This window comes from Cygnus olor, chromosome 15, assembly GCF_009769625.2.
Source record: "Cygnus olor isolate bCygOlo1 chromosome 15, bCygOlo1.pri.v2, whole genome shotgun sequence".
In the NCBI taxonomy this organism is placed as follows: domain Eukaryota; kingdom Metazoa; phylum Chordata; class Aves; order Anseriformes; family Anatidae; genus Cygnus; species Cygnus olor.
This window is the reverse complement of record NC_049183.1, coordinates 5,211,805-5,232,226: the sequence shown is the minus strand read 5'-3', so window position 1 is coordinate 5,232,226 and position 20,422 is coordinate 5,211,805. Positions and strand designations below refer to the sequence as shown.

Genomic DNA, 20,422 nt, shown 5'->3' with positions numbered 1-20,422 from the left:
GAGTTTTTTACCTTTGTGCTTTTGGTTCCTGTTTTCATGAGGTTTTATTTTTCAGGTTGTTTGGGAACAGACCACTTCACTGCATCCCGGGAGTCTTCACAGGGTGGAAAGATCTGTTTGCTGCCCGGTCTTTAGGTGGGTTTGAAGATCCAGAAATCCTAGACACACTGAAGTCAGCCGGGGCTTTCCGATGGTGCTAACGCCACCAGGACTCCCATCTCCTCCCTTCCAAGTGTCCTCTTGGTTGGGAAATTACAATCTTGGTCTAAAACCTGCATTGTCCAGCCCGGTTCCACATGGGAAGTGGCTTTGCCCACAGCGTACAGAGTACACCAGTGTGTGGCTTCCCACAGAAACCTGGACTGTCTGGGGAACGGTGAGCCCCGGGCCAGCAGGGCTTTGCTTGGCATGGCTGAGTCCTCAGCGGACATCCGTGCTGGGGACGGAAAGTGTGGGCATGTGGCAGCCCCTTGACTCACCCGGCGTAAATCCGATCACACCACAGTTCAATTACAAGGCGATGCTATTTATAAGCTACCTGGGTAAACAGTCCATGCGACTACACAGTAATTGCACAGAGTTCCTACAGATGACAGAGCAGTAATTAACTTAGTAATTGCATGTGCCAGAATAACCCTGGAACTTCCCCTCTCCTTTGGATGCCTGGCACGGCTCTCGCGCGCTTTTCTCGCCTCCTGTTTGAGGGAGCTTGAAGAAAGGCTTCCACTGACTTCAGCAGATCTTGGAGCAGGCTCAGAGCATCTCCCATCTGTGGAAACTGCAGCTGCTTGAACAGAAAGGGTAACTCCTCAGCTTTCCCCAGTAACCAGAACTAAGGCAAGAAATTCTACAGCAGGGATACAAGAGAGAAGTGTCCCAGGGAAAATAAACAAAAAGCAAACAAAAAACAAAACAAAACAAAACAAAAAAACATGTCTCATACTCAGAGAGCCAAACCTCGGGAAATACAAAGCTGGATTTGTTTGAGCAACTCCCTTTGGATGGGAGAAAAGAAATGCAGATGCTTCAGAACTGATGCCAACAAGCTCCTGATTTGGGGGAGGAAACTCAAGAGTGTCACAATTTAGGTTTACTTCTGTGAATTTATACAATGTGAGCAAAATACCACGGAGTGGTGGCTCTTCTGGCGATACAAATTCATACAGTCCCGTTAACCTTCTTGGAACTCTGCCAGTTTTCTCCTGCTGAGCTCCTGGACCTGGGCCTACCTCCAGGTGGAGTGAGCAGGAGACCTGGTCGCTGAACGGGACAAGCCGATGTGTGCCTCTCGCCGTCACACAACAATCTGCTTTTAAACACTGCTCCTGATGGAAATTATGTCGACAGAGACAAAAGACGCCCTCACCAAGCACACAGTGTTCTGCAGCGGCATCTTTTGGTGCTCCCAGTGCCTGGAAGAGGAGCGCCTGTCCCCGCCGAGGGGACCGGCCGCAGCCCCCAGGGCAGGGAGAAAACGCAGCGCCTGCTGCTGCTCTCGGGCCCTGCCAGGTCCCTGCTGATGCTGGGGAGGGGAAGCCCCAGACCAATTGGTTTGCTGTTGGTTTAACAGCAGGGGTCGAGCGGTGCTGCCAAAGCAAAGCGTTTCTACTGGGTTTGGGTTCTTGCACAATGGGCGGCTCGTGAGTTCTCCCAGTTCCCCGTGCTCGTCGTTTCTCCCGGTTCCCCGAATCAGTGTTGCTCACATCTGCCCTCCCATGGATGAGATATTCAGGGATGCTCCAGCCACCAGGACTCAGAGTTGGCCGCGTGAGGTACACACACGTGTGTGGCACCCGGGCTGGATGGCCCCAGTGCAGGGTTTGTGCGTGGTGGAGGCTCTTGCTTGGGCTCAGGTAGGTGTAGGGCACGCAGGTGGATGCCTGTGCCAATGGGCAGGGTGGTGTTTGCTCTGGGATGTTGGCAGCACCCACAGCAGGCAGAGCTGGGGACATGGGCACTGCAGGGATGGGGATGTCTGCGCCCGGAGACACCGGTCTGCACAGGCACAGTCCCCCTGGGCTCCTCCTGGACTCCAGCTTCCTTTTCTCATTAAAATACGGGGTAAAGGGATTGCTACAAGCACAATGATGCCTCTCCCAGCTCCTCTGTTTCCCAGTACCAGGAGAAAGCAGGGCTGAGGCCAGGTGCTCTGGGAACCTGCCTCCATGGCACGTGTGAGAGCATGGACGTGAGGCTGGCACCCACTGGGAAAGTCCCTTTGCCAAATTGCTGTCACCAGTGCCACTAGCCCTAAGTGAGAGGAAACATGCTGAGTCAAATGTTAGGTCAGAGGTTGGACTAGGTGATCTTGGAGGTCTCTTCCAACCTAGATGATTCTGTGATTCTGCGAAATGATGATGTGACAGAGCAACACCTGCCCCACCTGTCCCAGAGCCTCAGTGCCCCTTCATGCCCTGAGCTGCTGAGCCCCAGGGCTATGTTTCAACGGTAAGAGACCATCCTGCATGTACAACAACCTTAAAAAGGGGAACCACCGACCTCTGTGCACACAGCTCCCGGCTCCACACTGGTTCCAGCAGCCACATGGGCTCCCCACGGCCACACACAGAGCCCGCCTGGCATCTGCTTCCACTCCTTGGCCGTGGGGAAGGGCAGGATAGAAGGCTTCAGGACCTGGAAAGAAAACATTGGGATGTGCCCATGGAGCCACTCGAGAAGATGAGATGGACACGGCCCTGCCCTAACACTGGGCGCAGCCTGTGACTCCCAGAAGTTGTCCACCAGCCCTCTCCTGCCCAAGTCAGAGGTGCCACCAGGGGATCCATGCGGCCAGGCTGATGTGGAGTGTCGCGGGCCCATGCTGGCCCCCCACCGTGTGGCCCAGTGCTGTGTGGCTGACCCAGTGAGGCCTGGAGAAGGGGAACCTCACCTGCGAGGGGTGCTGGCCCCGTTCCTTGTTTGCTGCCTCTCCTCTGAAAGCGCTTGTGGCAGCTGCAAGGCAGATCCGGCCGCCTTCCATGCTCTTCTCCATGTGCTTGTCTCTTGGAGGAGGCTGCAGGACAGGAGCAGTGTGTGTAACTGCACATCTGCGGGTGCTCGGGCCCTGCAGCCATCAGGTTTCCAACACCTGAAGGTGACAGATCACTGCCTTTAACTTGCCTGTTCCTCCTGCACACGGTGTGTGCGTGTGCCAACACAAACCTCTGCTGGGTCGAGAGCATCCCATTAACCACTCCTGGGAAAGGCAGCCCAGCCACTGAAACTAGGGGTCATTTGGGGGACGTGGGTTAAGGAAAGAGGCCCTGCTCATCAGGCCGCGAGAAGGAAGAGAGCTATACACAGTCAGCAGCAGTCATCTTTACTATGGACCACAGGAGATCAGAAAAATAACCTTGTGAACAAGAGACCTAGTTGCTAACAAAGTGTCATGCTGTAGGACATACAAGAGAGGCCACTCACAATCACCAGAACAAAACAGCAACCGAGGAGGAAAGGGAATCCCAAGGTGGTGCTGGGTGTGCTGCAGCAGATGCCCTATAGCAAACCTCTAGTGGTGGTGTCAGCACAGCTGCGTACACGTGCATGTGAGTGGGGGGCTGTTGGCGTTGCTTCCTTTTGCCTCTAAAACAAATAAAAGGGTCTTCACCTCCTATACAACTCCAGTGTCTCTAGCACATTTTTTTTTTCAGAAAACAAAACAAAACAAAACCAAAACACATTCTGTTCTGAGAACTATGTGCAAGAACTGTTTCTCCAGGTACAGTGAAACGAGGACGGATAGGGAACACCCTTCTCAGTGCTGTCCTTGTGCATCATGCCCTCTCCTCATCGATACCGCGACTCTAGCCAGCAATCCTCTGTGGCTCTTCCTTCACTAAATCCCAGACAAGGATTTTCAGAAAAAGAAAGAAAAAAAAAAAATGAGTATTGCTGTTTCTTCGCGTAATATTTTTCCTCTCTCTCCCCCCACCCTTTCCCCTTAAAAATGTTTGCTTTCAAAAATTCCATTCCTGCAAGGATTCCTCCCAAGCTCTGAGGTCTCCGCGCTCCACCCTCATCTTCTGCAGTCAGAAAAACTGAGTCTCGACGTCTCTTTGGTTAAAAAAATAAAACAACAAAAAAAAAACAAAAAACCCCAACACAAACAAGTAACACACAGCCCGGTATGATCCCATTCCACCCCGCGGACGCCTGATGAGAGGGTGTCTGTGGAAGAAGGAAGCATCAGAGACGCGCTGTCTGCTGCAGGGCCAAGGCCCTGCGCCACCGCCGCTCCTCTCATACGGTGGTGGCGGGCCCGAACTGCAGCACCAGGGGGGACGTCTCCTTGATGCGGACGTAGAAGCGCCCCTCGGGCCGGGCGGTGTGCAGGGACAGGGGCAGGAAGTCATCGGGCAGCCACCGCTCGCTCTCCTCGGAGGCGAACACCAGTCCGAAGTGCTCCAGCTGCTCCTCGCCGTAGCAGAAGGCGGCCGAGCCACCCAGCACGCCGCGGGAGACGTCGTTCATCTCCAGCACCACCAGCTTCACCACCTCCCCGGCCGACGTCTGGCTGGTGATGTGCAGCTGCAGAGAGACAAAGGTGGGAGAGACGAACGGTGAGGGGGGGACGAGGAGGACGGGGCGGCAGGAGGTGGCGGCAGCGGCCGCCCTCCGCAAGCTGTTCGGGGGCAGGAACAGCCCCGCCGAGGTGCCTGGGGACATGCGGCACGGCGGGGCCCAGCTCCCGCACCTCTCTCCCCCTGGCTGCACCCTCCGTCCTCATCCTCACAGCTCAGCGTGGCTGTCCTGCCTGCCACCTACGGCTCGCCCACACTGCACGGTGCTTGCAGCTTGCGAGGGCTGCACGGTCTCGGCCCTGCTCCTGCCAGCATAGAGGCGTCAAAGCCCCTCTTGCAAGAAGCACCCAGACCCCCAGCACCACAGCCGCCCTGGTGCTGAGCTCCTTGGGAAGCGGCGCTCAAGTTAATCCCCTTTGAGAGCACCTGGGGGTCTCTGCCCACCAGCTCTCCTTGTTCTCCCTCACCGCTTCGCTGGGGACTGCCCTCTGAATCCCGAGCCAGGACGAGAGCACGAGCACCGCCGGGCTCTGGCTGCTAGCGGCCATCAGGAGCCCGATCCTTCACTTCAAAGGCCCTCGGCCGGGCCATCCGTCCTCGGCCGGGCAAGGCGACGGTTTCCTTTGGCACATCCGTGAGGGCCTGCGGAGCGCCGCGGGCAGTGCCCCGGCAGGGTGGTCCAAGCCCTCGGCCCACGTGAATCCTGCCAGCTCCGAACAATCATCATGGGGCTCAGCTGATTTACGCCAGCCGAGAAGCCTTTCCTTTGAACTTGGTTCTTCGAGGAGAACATCGTAAAACGCTTTCAAGCAGGCATGTCCCGAGCTTTGCAACTTCAAAAGCCACGTGGGCAGCCCGCCAGGAACCCAGGGCTGCACTTCAGTTGCATAGAAATCTATGGTAATTTCTCAAATGGAAAATAAATACTGCGAGTCAGATTTCCCTCTGCTTCTAACATCCCTGCTGGGTGAAGAGAAACTGGCTATCAAAACTGCCTGGCAATAAACCTCCAGCCCTACAGCCTGCTTCTTCCTGCACCCTTTTGCAGACAAGTCGCACCCAGGCTGCTCCGTGAGCCGTACTCGGCATGGTGGCACTGGGAATTTCACCAGGGAAGCTTCAAGAGGGGAAGGACTTTGTGGCTGGAAGTAAGGGAGGTGGCAGAGCACAGAGAGGACCTGCCTGGGCTGCGTGCCCATGGGCTCCAATGAGTGGAGGCAGCCCGGAGCTTCAGGAGCCAGCTCAGCTGCAAAGCCCTGCCACAGCCAGGGAGGAAACAGAGAGGACCCACAGGGCGACGCCGGGCTCTTCCTACCCCTTCCAAGGGCTGAGGCAAGCTGCCCTCTGCTCCCTTTCCCATGTGCATGTGGCTGGAGGGAGGGGAGCAGAGACCACGGAGCCGAGGCTGCTTGCCCTGGGTGGCACTAACCCGCTGCCAGTAGGGCCGAGTGCCGAACCCCGGCTCCCCTGCTTTCTTTCCTCAAAATACCCTGCTGGCTAAGCCGGTGGCCCTGGCCCGGCCCCCTCAGCAGCAGAGGCGGGCATGTGGGCTGAGCTGCAGGGGACATGGGGTCCCCCGCAGTGTGGTGAGGGCAGAGGGACCCGGGGCAGCAGCGCCGGGGGTCTTCTGGGGACCTCACCCTCAGCATGGCAGAGGATGGAGACGGCAGAGCCAGGAGAGGGCCACGCAAGCCTGCAGTGCCTGCCTCCCCCATCCTGCTGGCCCGGGCACAGCAGAGCCGCACCGCTGCCTTTAGTAGGCTCCGGTACCTTGACACTGGTCTCTTTGGAGAGTCCGGTTTCGTACTGAGGGCAGACCCGCAAGGTGACAGAGCCCGGCTTCTTCCCACGGTCGGCCAAGCACCCGGGCTGCTCCAGTGGCTCCTGGAAGCTCGGAGTCCACTCAGCCGAGCGCGTCCGGCTGCGCTCGGGGCTGGGTGCAGAGCCAGTCCCCAGCCTGAGCTGGCTGCCGTGGCCGCCGGGGGTCCTGCTCTCCGTCGGGGAGCTGTCAACAGAGCCGGGGCAGGACTTCCTGGCCACCGGGCAGAGCGGCTTGGGGAAGTCCAAGCTGCTGGTTCGGACGCAGTACGCCTGCCGCTTCTCCGTGATGCGCAGCAGCTCGATCTGCCGGCTGGGCAGGACAAAGTCGCTGTCGTAGAGCTCGGGGGGCGGCCGGGGCTCCGGCAGGGGCAACGGCACCGGCTGGAGCTCGTGGCTCTGCAGGACGTCCGGGGCGCTGTCCCGCAGGCTGCGGGTCGCCCTCCTGCTACAGCACTCCGTCCCCGAGGAGGAGGACACCAGGTCGAGCTCCTTTGGGCTCTGCGCCCTGCTGGAGTCGTAGTCACTGTCGGTGGCCAGGAACACCTCAGAGGAGCCCTCCTCGTCCGACAGCCCGTGCAGGTCTGGAAGGGAAGCAAAGAGGGGATGTTCGTCGGCTTTGCATGAGGGGGAGCAGGACCTGCGCAAAGCCTGGCCCTTACCGGAGTTGAGCTTACGGCTGGTCTCTGGTGAGGGTGCTGGGGAGGGAAGGAAGTCGAGGTGGGACGAGGAGGATTGGGTCTTCTCCTTCATGGCACTACTCGAGGTGCTGAGGAACCCGCTGAGGGACACCCCACAGGAAGGCTGCTTGTACCGGGCGTGCTGCAGGGCATCCATAATCCAGCGCATCTCACGCCATATCTCCTCCATTTGCTGCCAAAAGAGGAAATAGAGGATCCCTTTCAGAAAGTAAACAACCACCACAAAAAAAATCCCACAGTGAAACCCGGCCTCTCCCCACACACCTTTCCCAAGAGGCAAAAGGACCGCCCCGCAGTGCTTTACAAACTTTCAACAAAGTGATTGCAGCGAGATGCTGCCAGACAAAGCCCTGACACTGCAGGGTCACAGTGGGTTGGACCAGGGGACAGCCCCACTGGGGACGCTCCCACAGCCCTACCGGGGCGTTTCGGTCCCAGCCGCGTCCCGTGGGCACACCGCATCCAGCGCCTGCACTGCGCACCTGGATGTAGTCCTGCACCTGCTGGTGCCTCTGCTTCGCCGTGGAGAGCTCGGCGTCAGAGAAGGCTTCCCTGAGGCTCTGCTGCGAGAGGAGCGACTCCAGCTCCAGGAGGGCAGACACCTGGCAGTACTGCATGATGAACTCCCGGTCGTATGTGAAGAAGTGCACTGAGGGACGAAAGGGAGGCGGAGAATGAAAAATATCAGGTCCCTACGGGTTCCTCTGTGCCCACCCAACCCGGGGTGGAGGTCATGCTCTCCTCTAGCCCACCTGAAGCACTGGGGAGCCCTTAGCACTCCCTCTCCCGCCTCTCCTAGAGGAGATGCCAGAGCACAGCCACCCCAGCAGCTCCCTCCAGCCCTTCTCAGGTGTAAGGAGACCAGCACGAGGAGGCTCTGGCAGGGCAGGTCACCCCTTTTCTCACCCAGCTCAAAGATCTGCAGCGGCAGCGTGAGGAAGCCAGACTGAGGGGTGTAGGGGTTGTTCTGGCCTGGCGCCGTGCAGACATCATCTGAGGGAGGCAGCAGCAGCAGGAAGGAGACCTGGCCCCCAAAGTCCAGCACCTCTTGGCTGTATAGACGGAAATCTTTGGCCTGCAAGAGTCCGTCCAAAAGACATGACAGGTAACAGCTGCAAATGTCATCTCCCTCGTCCCTGGACCTTGGCTCCCACCCACACCTCTTGCAATGGGATGTTGACCAGGGTCATCAGCTCCTTGATGGCCGCCTGGAGCTCCTGGAACAAGTGGTTTTGGGATGTCTCAGCCTCTGGCTCCGCAGAAACGGGCTCCTCCATGCTGGCCATCTTCTGCAGCCATTCCCACTCCTCCCTGGAGAACAGCAGACAGACACATGCTGGGGGGAGCAGCTCGGGCCTGACCTAAACACGCAGTCCCAACGAGAGCTGTGTTTGCTTAGCTGTTCCACCCCACGTGGTGCAGCCACCACAGGGGACGTGGGAGCTGTGGTGGCAGCAGGGGGACCTCAGCTTTCTCCAGCCCTAGGCAGGGCTTGGCAGGGACAGGGCTGAGTGGTGGTGCTGCACCACTTCCTCGAGTCCACACGCAGGAGGCAGTGGCCACGAGTGCTCTTGGGCTGGACGAGGCAGAGAAAAAGACCAGATGTCCCCCGAGCCCCACCTGGAGATGTTGGGGTTGGAGCGGATCTTCACGTGGCACAAGATGTTGGGGAGCTGCTCCGGCACCAGCACCCGGATCTGGTCCACGGCGCTGCAGAGCTTCAGGTAGCCCAGGTAGAGGCCCGGGGAAAGGGCATGGCTGCTCCGCTGGTGGTAAGCCAGCTTGTCCTGAGGAGACAGGCACCGCTGGAGTGAGCCAGCCCTTGCAGCGGGGTGCTCTCCGGCCCTTGTGCCGGGTGCTGGAGGCAGCAGCGTTCCTGCAGGCTGGGCTCTGCTGCTCCTGCCAGCTGCTGCCCGCAGCCAGGACCAGACCTTTGGCCGCTGGAGCTCTGCCTTGGCCCTCCCAGCCCGACGGGAGTGCTGGCAGTGCTGCCGAGCACCCGCTGCCAGGCGTCCAGCCCCGTGTGGCACCCCCTGCCACTGCACAGCCCCGCGCAGAGACGGACAGAGAGAGGAAAAACAGCAGTGGAAGAGCCAGACGGGCATGAGGGACAGCCCCAGTGTGCCGGCTGGAACCAGCCCCCGTGTCCCCAGCCCTCTCGTTCAGCACCTGCACGGAGATGAGCAGCGTGTCCAGGGCAGTGGGCTCCTCCGGGGACGACACGGACTTGCGGCTTGTCTGCAGCTTGCAGATGGGAACCCAGCGGACACTCTCGAAGGTCTGGTTGGTCTTCACCTCCTTCAGGGTGACGATGAGGATGTTGCCCTGCTTGTCTTTGATGGGCTCAAAGAAGACCTGCCCCAGGTCCTGGATGCCCAGCAGCCCCTGCACACCGGGATGGGGGACAGGAGAAAGGTCAGGGGACACCACGCTGCCTGCTGGAAACCGGCCCTCCTGGCAGAGCACCCACTGACAGTCCCCAGACGCTCCCCGTGCTGCAGAACCTGGCACCTGGGGACCCACCAGTGATGGCAAGGCAGGGGCTGCGGGTGGCCCAGCTGCAGCCTGGTGGCACAGAGCGGGCAGAGCTGGGGGTTTTCCCAGCTCCAGCGCATCTGTGTGCTGCTCCCAGAGGAGCACCCCCAAAAGTCACTCTGCGAGGCAGCAGGGGGACAGGGACCCCCCCTCACCTGCATTTGCGAGATGGCCAGCAGCATCTTGAAGCGCGTCTGCAGGATGCAGGAGCAGGACGACTGGGAGACGGTGACGCACTGCCGCAGCCACAGGATCTCGTCCCACATGCACGACACCTGCAGCACAGCCAGGGGCTGTCACCGTCGGCCGAGCTCCCCCGGCTGCCTGCTCACACAGGGGGCTCTGGGGACAGTCGGTCCCTTTCTGTCCGAGCTGGGTGAGGAAGGTGCATGTGCACACATCGCTTTCAGCAGCAGGGGGGCTGTTTCATACATGCTCCCCTGCCCGAGATGTCTTCCTTTCTACTAGGAGGGACACTTTCCTGAGTTGGAGCAGAGAAGGTTTCAGCCAAGAGATGGCTTCTCCCTTAGTAAACCAGGACCATCCAGCAAGAGGTCTGGGGCCTGAGCTGCCTGCCTGCCCTTCCAGCAAGTCAGCTGAGACCCAGGCAGCAGTGCCCTGCATGTCCTGCTCTGCGGGGCAGAGGCAGCACCCCCCACACGTAAGGGTTGCAGTGGAGGTACTCCACACATCGTGACACCCCTGGAGGACACAGCACTCACGGCGGTGGCTGCCCCCACCTAAGCAGTGTCAGGACACCGGCTGCGAGCATGGCTGCAGCACTCAGCACAGGGCCCGGGGGCTGCCTACCTTGGTGAACCAAAGGAAATCCTGCATGAGCAGGCACGAGTAGGTGTCATCGATCTCCACCACTGGGATCTGGTCTTCGTGGGTCACCAGGATGTTGTCGTCCTTGTAGAAGATGGCTGTCAGGTAGAGGCCCCTGCGTGGAAGGGAAGACAGGCCACGGGGTCACCCCTGGCCACCAGCTTCATTTCCCAAATGGTCTGTCTCCGGAAGGCAGAGGAGATGCCCCGTACGGGTAGAGGTACACAGCTTGGCCGGTCCAAACAGAAATGTTTGATTTCTGAGCGATGGGACTGATCCCCACTGACAGCACGGGCTCATCCCAAGGAGGGACCCACCCTAAGCACCTGCAGCCCTGGCTGGGCAGTCCTACATCCCTGTGGGACGGAAGGCTCTGCAACACCACCCCCCCACGAGGCTCTCACCGCTTCAGTGTCTTGAGGAACTTGCTGCCAGCGTGGAAGAGGTGTTTGAGGCTCTTGGAGACCGAGTGCTTCCTGCTCTGGGGCTGGTTCTTGCAGGGCTCTGGGAAGTGGAGAGCAGAGGGTGCTGCGGCGTGACCCCAAGAGCAGCGCCAGCAGCCTGGGGGGAGGCGCTGTGGGCTCCTCCGGGGTCACTGCATGAGCTGCCACCCTGCTCATCCCATTCCTCCGTGCCACCCAAGCTCCTTGTGCATCAGCAGGTGACCCCCCGAGCCCTGGGGACCAGCAGAGCCCCCGGGACCACAACGTGCTGCAGACTCACCGTGGCACACGCAGTGCTGGTGGGCGGTCTTCACCTGGCCCAGCAGGTGGTCCAGAGCTTCAGCCTGGCCCCTGCGCCGCGGGGCCCGGCCGTCGTACTCCCTCCAGTCTGCAGGGACAGAGCCGGTGTCACCCCCTGACACCCCTCTCCGTGGGGCTGGCTGCTCCCCACCCCACGGCACGGCACCTCCTGGCACACACGGCGGAAGGTCCCAGGGCCTTTGGCACCTATGGGGCTTTGGAAGATGCTCTGTTTTGTGCCCTTCTTCCCAGCCCGTGGAGGATCCCTACAAGCACCTGACACAGCATCTCCCTGTCCCCGCCACCATCGCCACGTGCTGGGACCAGCTCCGGAGCCACCAAGTTATTTCAGTCCTAGAAACTGCAGCAGATCGGGGAAGCTACAACATGGCCCCACCATCCTCTGTTAACCAGCAGGGCCGGGGTGTGTGGGGCACTTTTGGGGCCACGTCCAGGAGCTGCCCTGGGAGCAGCGGTGCCCCAGCATGGGGCAGGGAGAACGGGGCCAGGAGCTTGCCGAGGCCACCGGCCGCCCTGCAGTGGGGGTACGACGGAGGTCACGAACAAGGTCCCGCCTGCTGCTGCTGCTCTTCACCGGGCTGAAAAAATAAAATTCTTTCCAGCGTCTTCCCTGGAGCTGCAGCCTTGTCCAGGTGAATGCAAGAGCGGAGCTTACCCAGGCAAACATGCAGCCAGTTTCTCCTGCCAGCCTCACCCCCTACACGGCGGCAGCAGGGGCGGCACAGGGCCGCCAGTGCTTTTACATTAGCTTTACATTAATTGCTTTGAACACCCCCTGTCCTGCCTGCTGCTCTTTTCCATGGAAAGTTCAGCTCTGTTAACTTTGGCTGGGGCTTGCCACTATTTTTAGGAGCTTTAAAAACACCCAGGGAGGTGCCTGGCTGTTCTGCTGGGCCAGGAAGGGATCTCTACCGAAGGGAGAAATATTAACGGAGACAGAAATAAGAAAAATCGGTCCTGTCTGATCCCCGTGAGCTGCACTTGGTATCCGCACTGCACAGATCTCGTGCACACAGAACAGGACCTGTATGGGACAGCAGAGGGGCTCTAAGGGTGCAAACGTGAACAAACACCCGCTGCCAGGGCAGAGCAAAGCCAGCCTTATGCAACGCACGGGTGGGCTCACTTGTGCACCAACATGCGTGCAAATGTGATTTGGTGTCTTTCCATGCAGGTGCTATAGTGCCTGAGTACTGGCACCTAGAGCTGCACTCAGTGTGTATGCACCCAGCCCTGGTCGCGTCTCTTTTCTCCTGCTTTCAGCCACACAGCACCTCGGTGGGCTCAGCACCCCTGGGTGCACGCAGGGCCGCTCACGAGGTGCAGGATGGTGCCTGCCCCGCAGGACCCCTGCCCCAGCCACTGCCACTGCTCTGCCCTGCAGCCCCAACCTGGTTCGGGTCGGGTTTGAGCCCTGAGGGGTCAAGCTAGGGCATTCCCCCACACTGCTCCTCAGCACATGCAAACACAGATTTTGCATGAACTCCGTTGTTCTGGGGCAGGTTTCATTACCTGGTAAGGACAGGCCCCTCCAAAAAGCTGCCCCACGCTAAATTACAAAGCTCTGCTAAAAAACACAGGGATGGTTTTCCTTCCCACAGATGGTTTCTTAGCTCAGAAAGCAAAACATCCTCTGTCTGAGCTACCTTAAGATCGGCTGTCCAGGTGGCCTAAAACCTCTCCAGCCTTTACCAGGCAGCCAGGCTAATCTCAGGCTGAAAAATAAATACCTGGCAGAGCTCCCAGTGGCCAGAGACAGCATCCCCCAAAGGGCAGTGCTGATGGCTCTGTCTACGAGCCCTGCACCTCTGCCACCGGGCACAGCCACCTTGTGGGGCCCAAGACCCATCTGCAAACTCTAAATACCGCATCCAGCTCTGAATCTGCCCCTGCCCCTGCCCCAGGGGCCATAATGCCCCATCCCAAGAGCTCCCAAGCCCACCCCACCCCAATCCCACAGCTGGGTGCCATCTCTCAGCTGTACTTACTGGAAGGGATGGCGAAGGGGGGCACTGAGGCTTGGGGGGGACCCCAGCCTTTCATGTTGTAGGCAGACACCTGGACGTAGTAAGCTGTGCCCTGCGAAGGGGGGAAGGCACACTCAGGATGCAGGTCCCTCTCCCGGCTCAGTGTGCAGGGCAAGGAGATGGGGAGGAATCCCAGCACGCCACGAGGAGCACAAAATGGGACCCCATGGCTCAGCCCCCCCCTCACACCCCCTCCAGCAGCAATGCATGGGTGATGGATGGGCTGGGGTGGTCTCCCTGCCCAGGGCTCCGCACTGCCATGCGTCTGGGCAGTGGCTCCTGGGCTGCAGCCCTGCTGCCTTGCCCAAGTCCCCCACACCACAGAGAAGGGTCCTCCCTGCTCCTCAAGCCTGCAAGTCCCTCCCTGCCCGAAAGTGTGCACACAGCACCCCCTTGCCTGCACCCCCACCCACCCCAGCCCCTCCCGGTCCCCCCACCCAAACCCCCTTCCTGCCGCTGTCCCCTTGCCCACCGCACTGCCATCCCACCCATCTGCCCCATGCACAGGCTCTGGAGCGCAGCCTTGCCCCGGGAGCTTTCCCTGCTCCTCTGCCCCTGCAGCCCGGACCCCCGGCTCACCGACGCCAGCCCCCGGATGGTGAAGTGCAGGCTCTTCAGCTTGTCCACCACGGCCTCCCCCAGCAGCGGTGAGAAGGTGGGGGAGCAGCTCCACTCCACTGGAAGGAGAGAGGCCCCGATGTGCCACATCCCCGGGGTCGGACCGAGCCACGAGGCGAGAAGGGACAGGGAGGAGGAGCAGACCAAGCCGGGGGACCCAGCCAGGCTAAGCAAGCAATGGGCCAGGACTTAGTGGTGCCTGATGGGGGGAATTCTCCCAGAAGCATAAATATCTGGTTTAAATGGGTGAAGGCACCCTCTGGCTGGTGGCCCTGCCATGCCATAGTGTGACAGCGCTGTGCCACAGCTCAACAAGGGCTTGGCACGCTTGCAGCCCCCAGCCTGCTGGCATGGTGTGCACAGGGGAAGCACCCCATTGCATCCTGCTTGCACACCCCGGGTGCTGGCCGTCCCTGTGTGCTCAGCAACGGCACAGGGACCCCAATCCTTACCCTTGTATTTGGTGACAACGGCCGAGTTGACACTCAGGGGCTCCCAGAAGGTCACCTGCACCGAGGAGCTGCTGGCCACTGAGAGGTGCACATTGCTGGGGGGGTCCGGCACTCCTACGGACAGAGAGCACAGGGCACCGCTACGGCAAGGACAGTCGCTACAAACCTCGCAGCATCTCTCCCGTGCCTCCCCTGCACCCAGGGACACGTCCCCAGGGTGCTTGCCCCCTCACCCGCCCATATTGCAGGCTGCACGGTGCGGGGGCACCGGTGCAGCCCCGCGCTTCCTCTCCGGCCCACGCACAGCCCTGCTCCTGCCCCAGCCCTGCTTCGGGCACTCACGGGCATGCTCAAAGCCTGCCTTCATGCGCTTGTACAGCCGGTATCGCCACTCCCAGGCCTTGAGCTGCTTCTCCTTCTCGGAGCAGTCGGCGTTGGGTGCCTCGTTCACCACCTGCGCCGTCAGCTCGTTGACGCGCTGCTCCGCTTCCCGCAGCAGCGTGGAGAGGTGCAGCGAGCGGCTCTCCAGGCTGACAACTGCTGGGCAGGCACAGCCAGGGTCAGGGGTGAGCAAGACGGATTGATGAGAAGGTGATGAGGAGAAGGTGGTTAGAAGAAGGTGGTTAGGGTAACTGTCTTTGGAGCCAGGCTCTGCTGGCACCAAATCCCAGCCCTGAGTCCCCGCCCTTGCTGCAGTGCCTTGCTTGCAGGGACAGTGGAGCTCCCCAGTGTGTGGCCGGGCAAGCAGGGAGCAGGGTCCGAGCACCTCTTCCCACCCCAGCACCATAACTCCCCTGGTTTCCTGCTCTGAAATGTGGAGGCAGCACCATTCCCTGCTGCCCCATGGCACATGCAGTACGCAATAGGGTCTGCTGCCCGAGCCGGAGATGTGGGTGCTGCGCAGCCTGCTCCAGCCCACCATACATGCGGTGTCCCAGGAGGCAGATGAAACCCCCAAGCTGACAAAAGCATCGCCACCGTCCTTGCTGTTTCTGCCTGCCCTCCAGCCAACTCACAGTGCGGGCTCTCCTTTGCTCCTGCCTGCAGCAGGGCCCTGGCGATGGGAGCGTTGTTGGTCATGATGGCGATGTCCAGGGGCAGCAGCCCCTCGCTGTTGGGGGTGTTGAGGTCCAGCTCCTCGGGGCTGTACTGCTTCAGCAGCTCCTGCACCCGGTCCAGGTCCTGCAGCTCCACGGCCTCGAAGAGCGCAGCATTGCTCTGGAACTGGACGGAGGGAGATGCGGCGGTGAGCTGGGCATGGAGTGCTTCTTCACCCCACCCAGCATCCCACCAACCCAAACTGGGCTCGTGGATGTCTCCAGAACCAGGGAGACCCAGAACCAGGGGCTCAGGAACATGAGCTCTTGCAGACACAGATGGATGATGTTGAGCAAACACCCTGACCCCAGGCGGCTTCACCTAACGCACACCCCACCCGTCCCCCTCATCCCCGGCCTCGGCATGGCTGGAGGGACCGGCAGGCACCGACCAGGTAGGACTTGCGGAGCTTCTCCTTCTCGCCCCGTCCTGCCAGGCTGCCCTCATCAAAGGACGTGTAGTTGACTCGGAACTTCCCCGAGAGGTTTCGGTAGAGCCTTTTGGCCGCGTTCGGCGAGGAAGGGCCCGGCGGCTTCCTGGCCTGTGCCAGCTGCAGGTCCCGCATCTGCTGCGTCATTTTGGGAGAGGATGACCTAGGGCAGGGGAGAGGAGGCAGTGAGTGACAGGCCGGAGGGATGTGCCGGGAAGGCAGAGGCAAGCAGTCGGCAGCTTCGGGAACAGGACGTGAGCCAGGAGAGCCAGAGTCACCGACCCTGCAGTGCTGGGACGGCACCAATGCAGGGGGCTGCACGGTGGACACTGGTGCCAACAAGGAATCTGTTGTCATCAGCCAGGCCAGCACCTCCTGATCACAGTTGCTGGGCCTTGAGGGGTCCCAATGGGCTCCCCAAAACCCTGAGATTTTTTCCCTCCAGACCCTTGAGCTGGGATAGCCACGGTTGGTGCCGCACTCTGATGCTCTGCATCTCCAGTGCTCATCAGCATCCCTCAGTGCTCGTCTGTACTCGATTTTCTCAGGGGCCTTTATTCCAGCAAAGGAAACCCTCTGAAAGCAAAGTGAGCATGGGGAATGGACAAAAGCCTGTTCCTAATGGCACCAAGGTAAAAGCCAGGCCCCTACAGGGACCCTCGGCCATGCGAGTCCCAGCCTCCCATGCAACAGGGACCCAGGCTGTTGAGTCACTCCTCAGCCTCTGAACCTTGGCCCACACTAATAAAGCTAAATGACCTTTTCTCCACTGTCATTTTGACTTCCTTCTTTAAACAGACATGACAAACATGCACAAGTCCCCAGGAAACCTGGTGCCTTCTCCCTGCCTTGCCATGGGGGAGCTGCCCCTCTCCCTGCAGCCAGGACCCCACATCCCCAGCAGCACCGGGCCCAGGTCCCCGACTCGGTGCGAGCACAGCGGTGTGGGGCTTTTGCCCATGAGCCATCAGCTGCAGGACCGAGGGTTTTCTCTGGCATCAAACATCTGATCCCCTTGTTGCTGTAGCCCATGGCACAGCTCCCCGTTAGGGGGCATCGGGTCTGAAGAACATTTAGAGCAACCATGCCTCACACCATTTCTTGCAGTTTTGACCTCATAGCCCAGTGTATAAGGCCAGATATCCATGGGCAAAGTCTTCCCCAAGAAGCTAAATAGTAAGTGAGGAATAAGCACGACAAAAGGCATGGCAGTTGTCTAGAAGGCAAGGCCAAAATGGTACTGCGAAGTTGTGAGGGTGCTGATGATAACAACTTCACTACGTGCTCTTCACTGCCCTGATTTCAAGCCAGGCACAGTGGGCTGCAGAAGTCCTGTAATGATTTTACCTTTCATTCCCATGATGTTTAAAAGCAGTGATGGTGGGGAGGTTGGCTCCTGCCAAGGAGATGGGTTGGGTTGGCTCCCACCTCACCGGCTTCACCCCATGGATTTAGAGGCTCCGAGCATGGCCCAAGCTGCAGCGCCAACCGCTGCCCTGGGTCTCTCCTGGCACGGGTGCTATTGGTGCTACATGGACCAGGCACAGACTGGGGACACCAACCACATGAGAGAGAGCAGCTGAGGGCTCCTCAAGCCCTGGGCTTGGCCACACACTGCGAACACAAGACCCCACAGCTGTGCAGTCAGCGGTGGGTGGAAATGACGAGAGAAAAGCCACCCGTGTCTGTGCTGGCATGGTGCCCTGGCAGGAAGAGTCAAGCAGGTTTGGACCAAGCCTGAAAAGCCAAGTGCAATCTGATGTTCTTAGGAAAGAGAAATAGCTGGCTTGAGAGGTTCTCGAGCAAACCCTTGTCTTTTCTCTGGTGTTTGAAAGCTCCCCACCGCACAAATCCCTCTCTCCACCGCCAGCTGCTCCTCTGAGGTGAGAAAGCCCCGCTCGCAGGCTCGTCCCCTGGGTGCCCTGTCCTCCTGTTCCCTTCATCCAGGGAGGCAACGATGCTCTCCCATGCCAGGAAAGGAAGTCCCCAAAAGCACCTCTCCACATTAGTTGCATTAAACCCTGCCGTAACAGACCCCTGCTGCTGCAGCCATGTCTGCCGAACCAGATTTTAAAAAGAACGGCTCTTGGGAGCAAAAGCACCTTTTTCTGCCAATTAAACTACATGGCAAATGACCCAGCACAGGCAGGCTGCACAACTCGGAAGAAGTTATCACAGAGATGGTAGAAACAGAGGAGACACGGAGAAATTTCTCACTGTTTTCCCTCATCTGATTTGCTTCTAATGAGAAGTAAAGAGACGGAAATTATTCAGAGCTCCAGAGTGAACGTCTATCTATATTAAACCAGCTGCCCCAAAGATAAAAGAGTTCCCGGCCCTGTGGTCATGAGTCATCCGGGCTCAGTGAAATGGTCTTGATTTATCTAGAGCTAAACTTTGCGGTGGAGCAACTGATAGCTGAAAACAACACCCGCAGCCGCCGTGCCCTGAAGGTACGAGCAGCCAACACCAGCTCACCCGGCGGCTGAGCCCGGTCCTGGGGGCACGCGGTGGGAGGACGTCAAGGCCACGGCAATTAGCTCCTCTGCCTTTCTAGTGTCGGTGCAGCTTAGCTCAATTTCTCCCTGCCGCAATCAGTTCTTGTTGCTAATTACCGACCACTGCAGCACCGCAGCAGCGCCTCGCCGGCCCCAGCTTTTCAGCTTCCCGGCTGCAGGACGTGGTGCGGACAGCAGCTCTGCACTGCTCGAAATCCACGTGCAAATCCCACCAGTGCAGTGAGCCCAAAGCTGGTTCTCCAGCCCTCACCTGTGTTATGCCTGGAGATGGCTGGGGTGCTGCTAAAAGATACCTCGGGGCTGCCCAGACCCCTCTCGTGGAGCTGTTGTGATGCTTTTTAAAGAGCGTGAGGATGGATGTGCACAAGACAACTTCATTCGATCCTTCTCTTCTTCTGTAATGAACACAGGCAAATTCACTGGGTGGTTTACAACGCTGTGGTTTCTGCATATTCTGGGGTTTTAATGTTTCCAGCGCCGCAGATCTTGGCCCAGTAAACAGTGTTAATAATTGTTGTAATTATATCATTTTAAGTGCATTTTGTTTAAGGGCGTAGGCTCCCCGAGGCTCCAGCAGAGAACCAGTCCATGTCGGACACGGCTGCCCTGGCCTGCTGCAAGGAGCCCGCCCGCCCCGAGCCGGGGGGCACAGCCAGCTCCACGCACCCCGGGGGACTGCGCCCGCCCCATCACCACGCTCCTGTCTGGGGGGGACAGGCTGCTGTCACCTCTGGGAGCTGCTCCCCGACACCGGCAGCTCGACACCGGCAGCTCAACACGGCAGAGAGAGAAGCTGCAGGGGCTTCGTGCACAAGACTTTTTTTTTTTTTTCCCCTTTTGGAGCCCAAAAAACAGAGGCTGAGAGGCGTTAATTCTTCATAGGAATGAGCTGGCTTGGAGTGGGGAAGAGCTTAATGGCTTTGAGGTAAAAGAGGGTAGTTTTAGATTAGATATTAGGAATAAATTCTTTACAGTGAAGGTGGTGAGGCACTGGCACAGGCTGCCCAGAGGAGCTGTGGGTGCCCCATCCCTGGCAGTGCCCAAGGCCAGGCTGGATGGGGCTTTGGGCAGCCTGGGCTGGTGGGAGGTGTCCTTGCCCATGGCAGGGATGTTGAAACCAGATGGGCTTTAAGGTCCCTTCCCACCCAAACCATTCTGTGATTCTATGAAGAGAGTAAGGACTGGGTCCTTGCAGGGCTTCTGGTGGCTTTGTGGCATGAACACCCTGGTGCGGACAGCATCCTGGTGTCTCAGCACCAGCTGCCAGGGCTGCCTTCCTGACCCACAGCCCAGTTCAACTCGGGGTTATCCGCTGAAGGAACAGGCAAAGGCCAGGAGGAGCCTGGCATTCAGCTACCAGGGCAAGCCCAACCCAATCTGGGCAACCTCACAGGGCAAACCCAACCCAGTCTGGGCAACCTCACCCCGAGCTGGGAGCTCGCATCAAGGCATCAGCCAGAAAGCTGCCCGTGGACACTGGCGTGCAGACTGCTTCGGAAGTCAGCACAGGGGAATCTTCTCATTCGAGCACCCTTAGGCTGAGCATGCGACGAGCCCACGCTCAGCCTGGGGGCTTGGTGCATGCGCCCTGCGGGTGAGTGCACGACGTGGTCACTGCCACTCAGCCGCCCGGTGCTCGCCTGCAGAACCCGCTGCAGCCCTCAGCGAACACACAAGTGCCTTTTGGCTCCTGTGGTCACGAAGCAGAAATGCAGCTTCCAGCACAGAGAGGAGTTGCCGATGCACTCGCATTTTCCACTCCTTTCGTCTGAGTATAAGCAATTTTTCAGGGCTGGGGAAATAGAGAATGGATCCAAAGCGGAGCACGAGTAGGGAAGCACTTCCAAATAGTGGGATTTCATAACCCACCAAAAGGCACGCTCAAACCTAGGACAAAATTCTGCGCTTGGCATCCTGGCACAGCAGCACAACTCATGGGAACAGCCTGCACATCAGCCACCTGCATGAGGAGGATTTCCCAAACAGGGACCAGAGAAACTCCTCTGAGCTCCAGCCTTAATGGCAAAGCTGCTCCCCTGGATGTGGCCAGGCAGTCTGCAAGCACTGCTGCTTATCCCGCTGCCCAAACATGTGGATGCACAGAAGGTGTTT

The 20,422-nt window shown here is 59.3% G+C and overlaps 1 protein-coding gene across 21 annotated transcripts in view; it reads right to left on the bottom strand.

Moving 5' to 3' along the window:
• Nucleotides 1-3,303: 3,303 nt before the first annotated feature.
• The window catches only part of LOC121078304 (ankyrin repeat and fibronectin type-III domain-containing protein 1-like), a 216,402-nt gene continuing 199,283 nt past the window's right edge, over nucleotides 3,304-20,422 (bottom strand). For all 21 annotated transcript variants that reach the window (XM_040574318.1, XM_040574319.1, XM_040574320.1 and 18 more), the window contains 18 exons: nucleotides 15,753-15,954; nucleotides 15,280-15,487; nucleotides 14,606-14,800; nucleotides 14,264-14,377; nucleotides 13,773-13,870; nucleotides 13,155-13,245; nucleotides 11,126-11,233; nucleotides 10,807-10,906; nucleotides 10,385-10,517; nucleotides 9,730-9,849; nucleotides 9,209-9,424; nucleotides 8,660-8,826; nucleotides 8,200-8,350; nucleotides 7,946-8,114; nucleotides 7,522-7,688; nucleotides 7,001-7,211; nucleotides 6,291-6,922; nucleotides 3,304-4,527 (listed from right to left, as the gene is read on the bottom strand). In XM_040574318.1, the coding sequence (XP_040430252.1) occupies nucleotides 4,240-4,527; nucleotides 6,291-6,922; nucleotides 7,001-7,211; nucleotides 7,522-7,688; nucleotides 7,946-8,114; nucleotides 8,200-8,350; nucleotides 8,660-8,826; nucleotides 9,209-9,424; nucleotides 9,730-9,849; nucleotides 10,385-10,517; nucleotides 10,807-10,906; nucleotides 11,126-11,233; nucleotides 13,155-13,245; nucleotides 13,773-13,870; nucleotides 14,264-14,377; nucleotides 14,606-14,800; nucleotides 15,280-15,487; nucleotides 15,753-15,954 (3,370 nt within the window). In that variant the 3' untranslated portion in view covers nucleotides 3,304-4,239. The remainder of the gene's footprint in view (nucleotides 4,528-6,290; nucleotides 6,923-7,000; nucleotides 7,212-7,521; nucleotides 7,689-7,945; nucleotides 8,115-8,199; nucleotides 8,351-8,659; nucleotides 8,827-9,208; nucleotides 9,425-9,729; nucleotides 9,850-10,384; nucleotides 10,518-10,806; nucleotides 10,907-11,125; nucleotides 11,234-13,154; nucleotides 13,246-13,772; nucleotides 13,871-14,263; nucleotides 14,378-14,605; nucleotides 14,801-15,279; nucleotides 15,488-15,752; nucleotides 15,955-20,422) is intronic.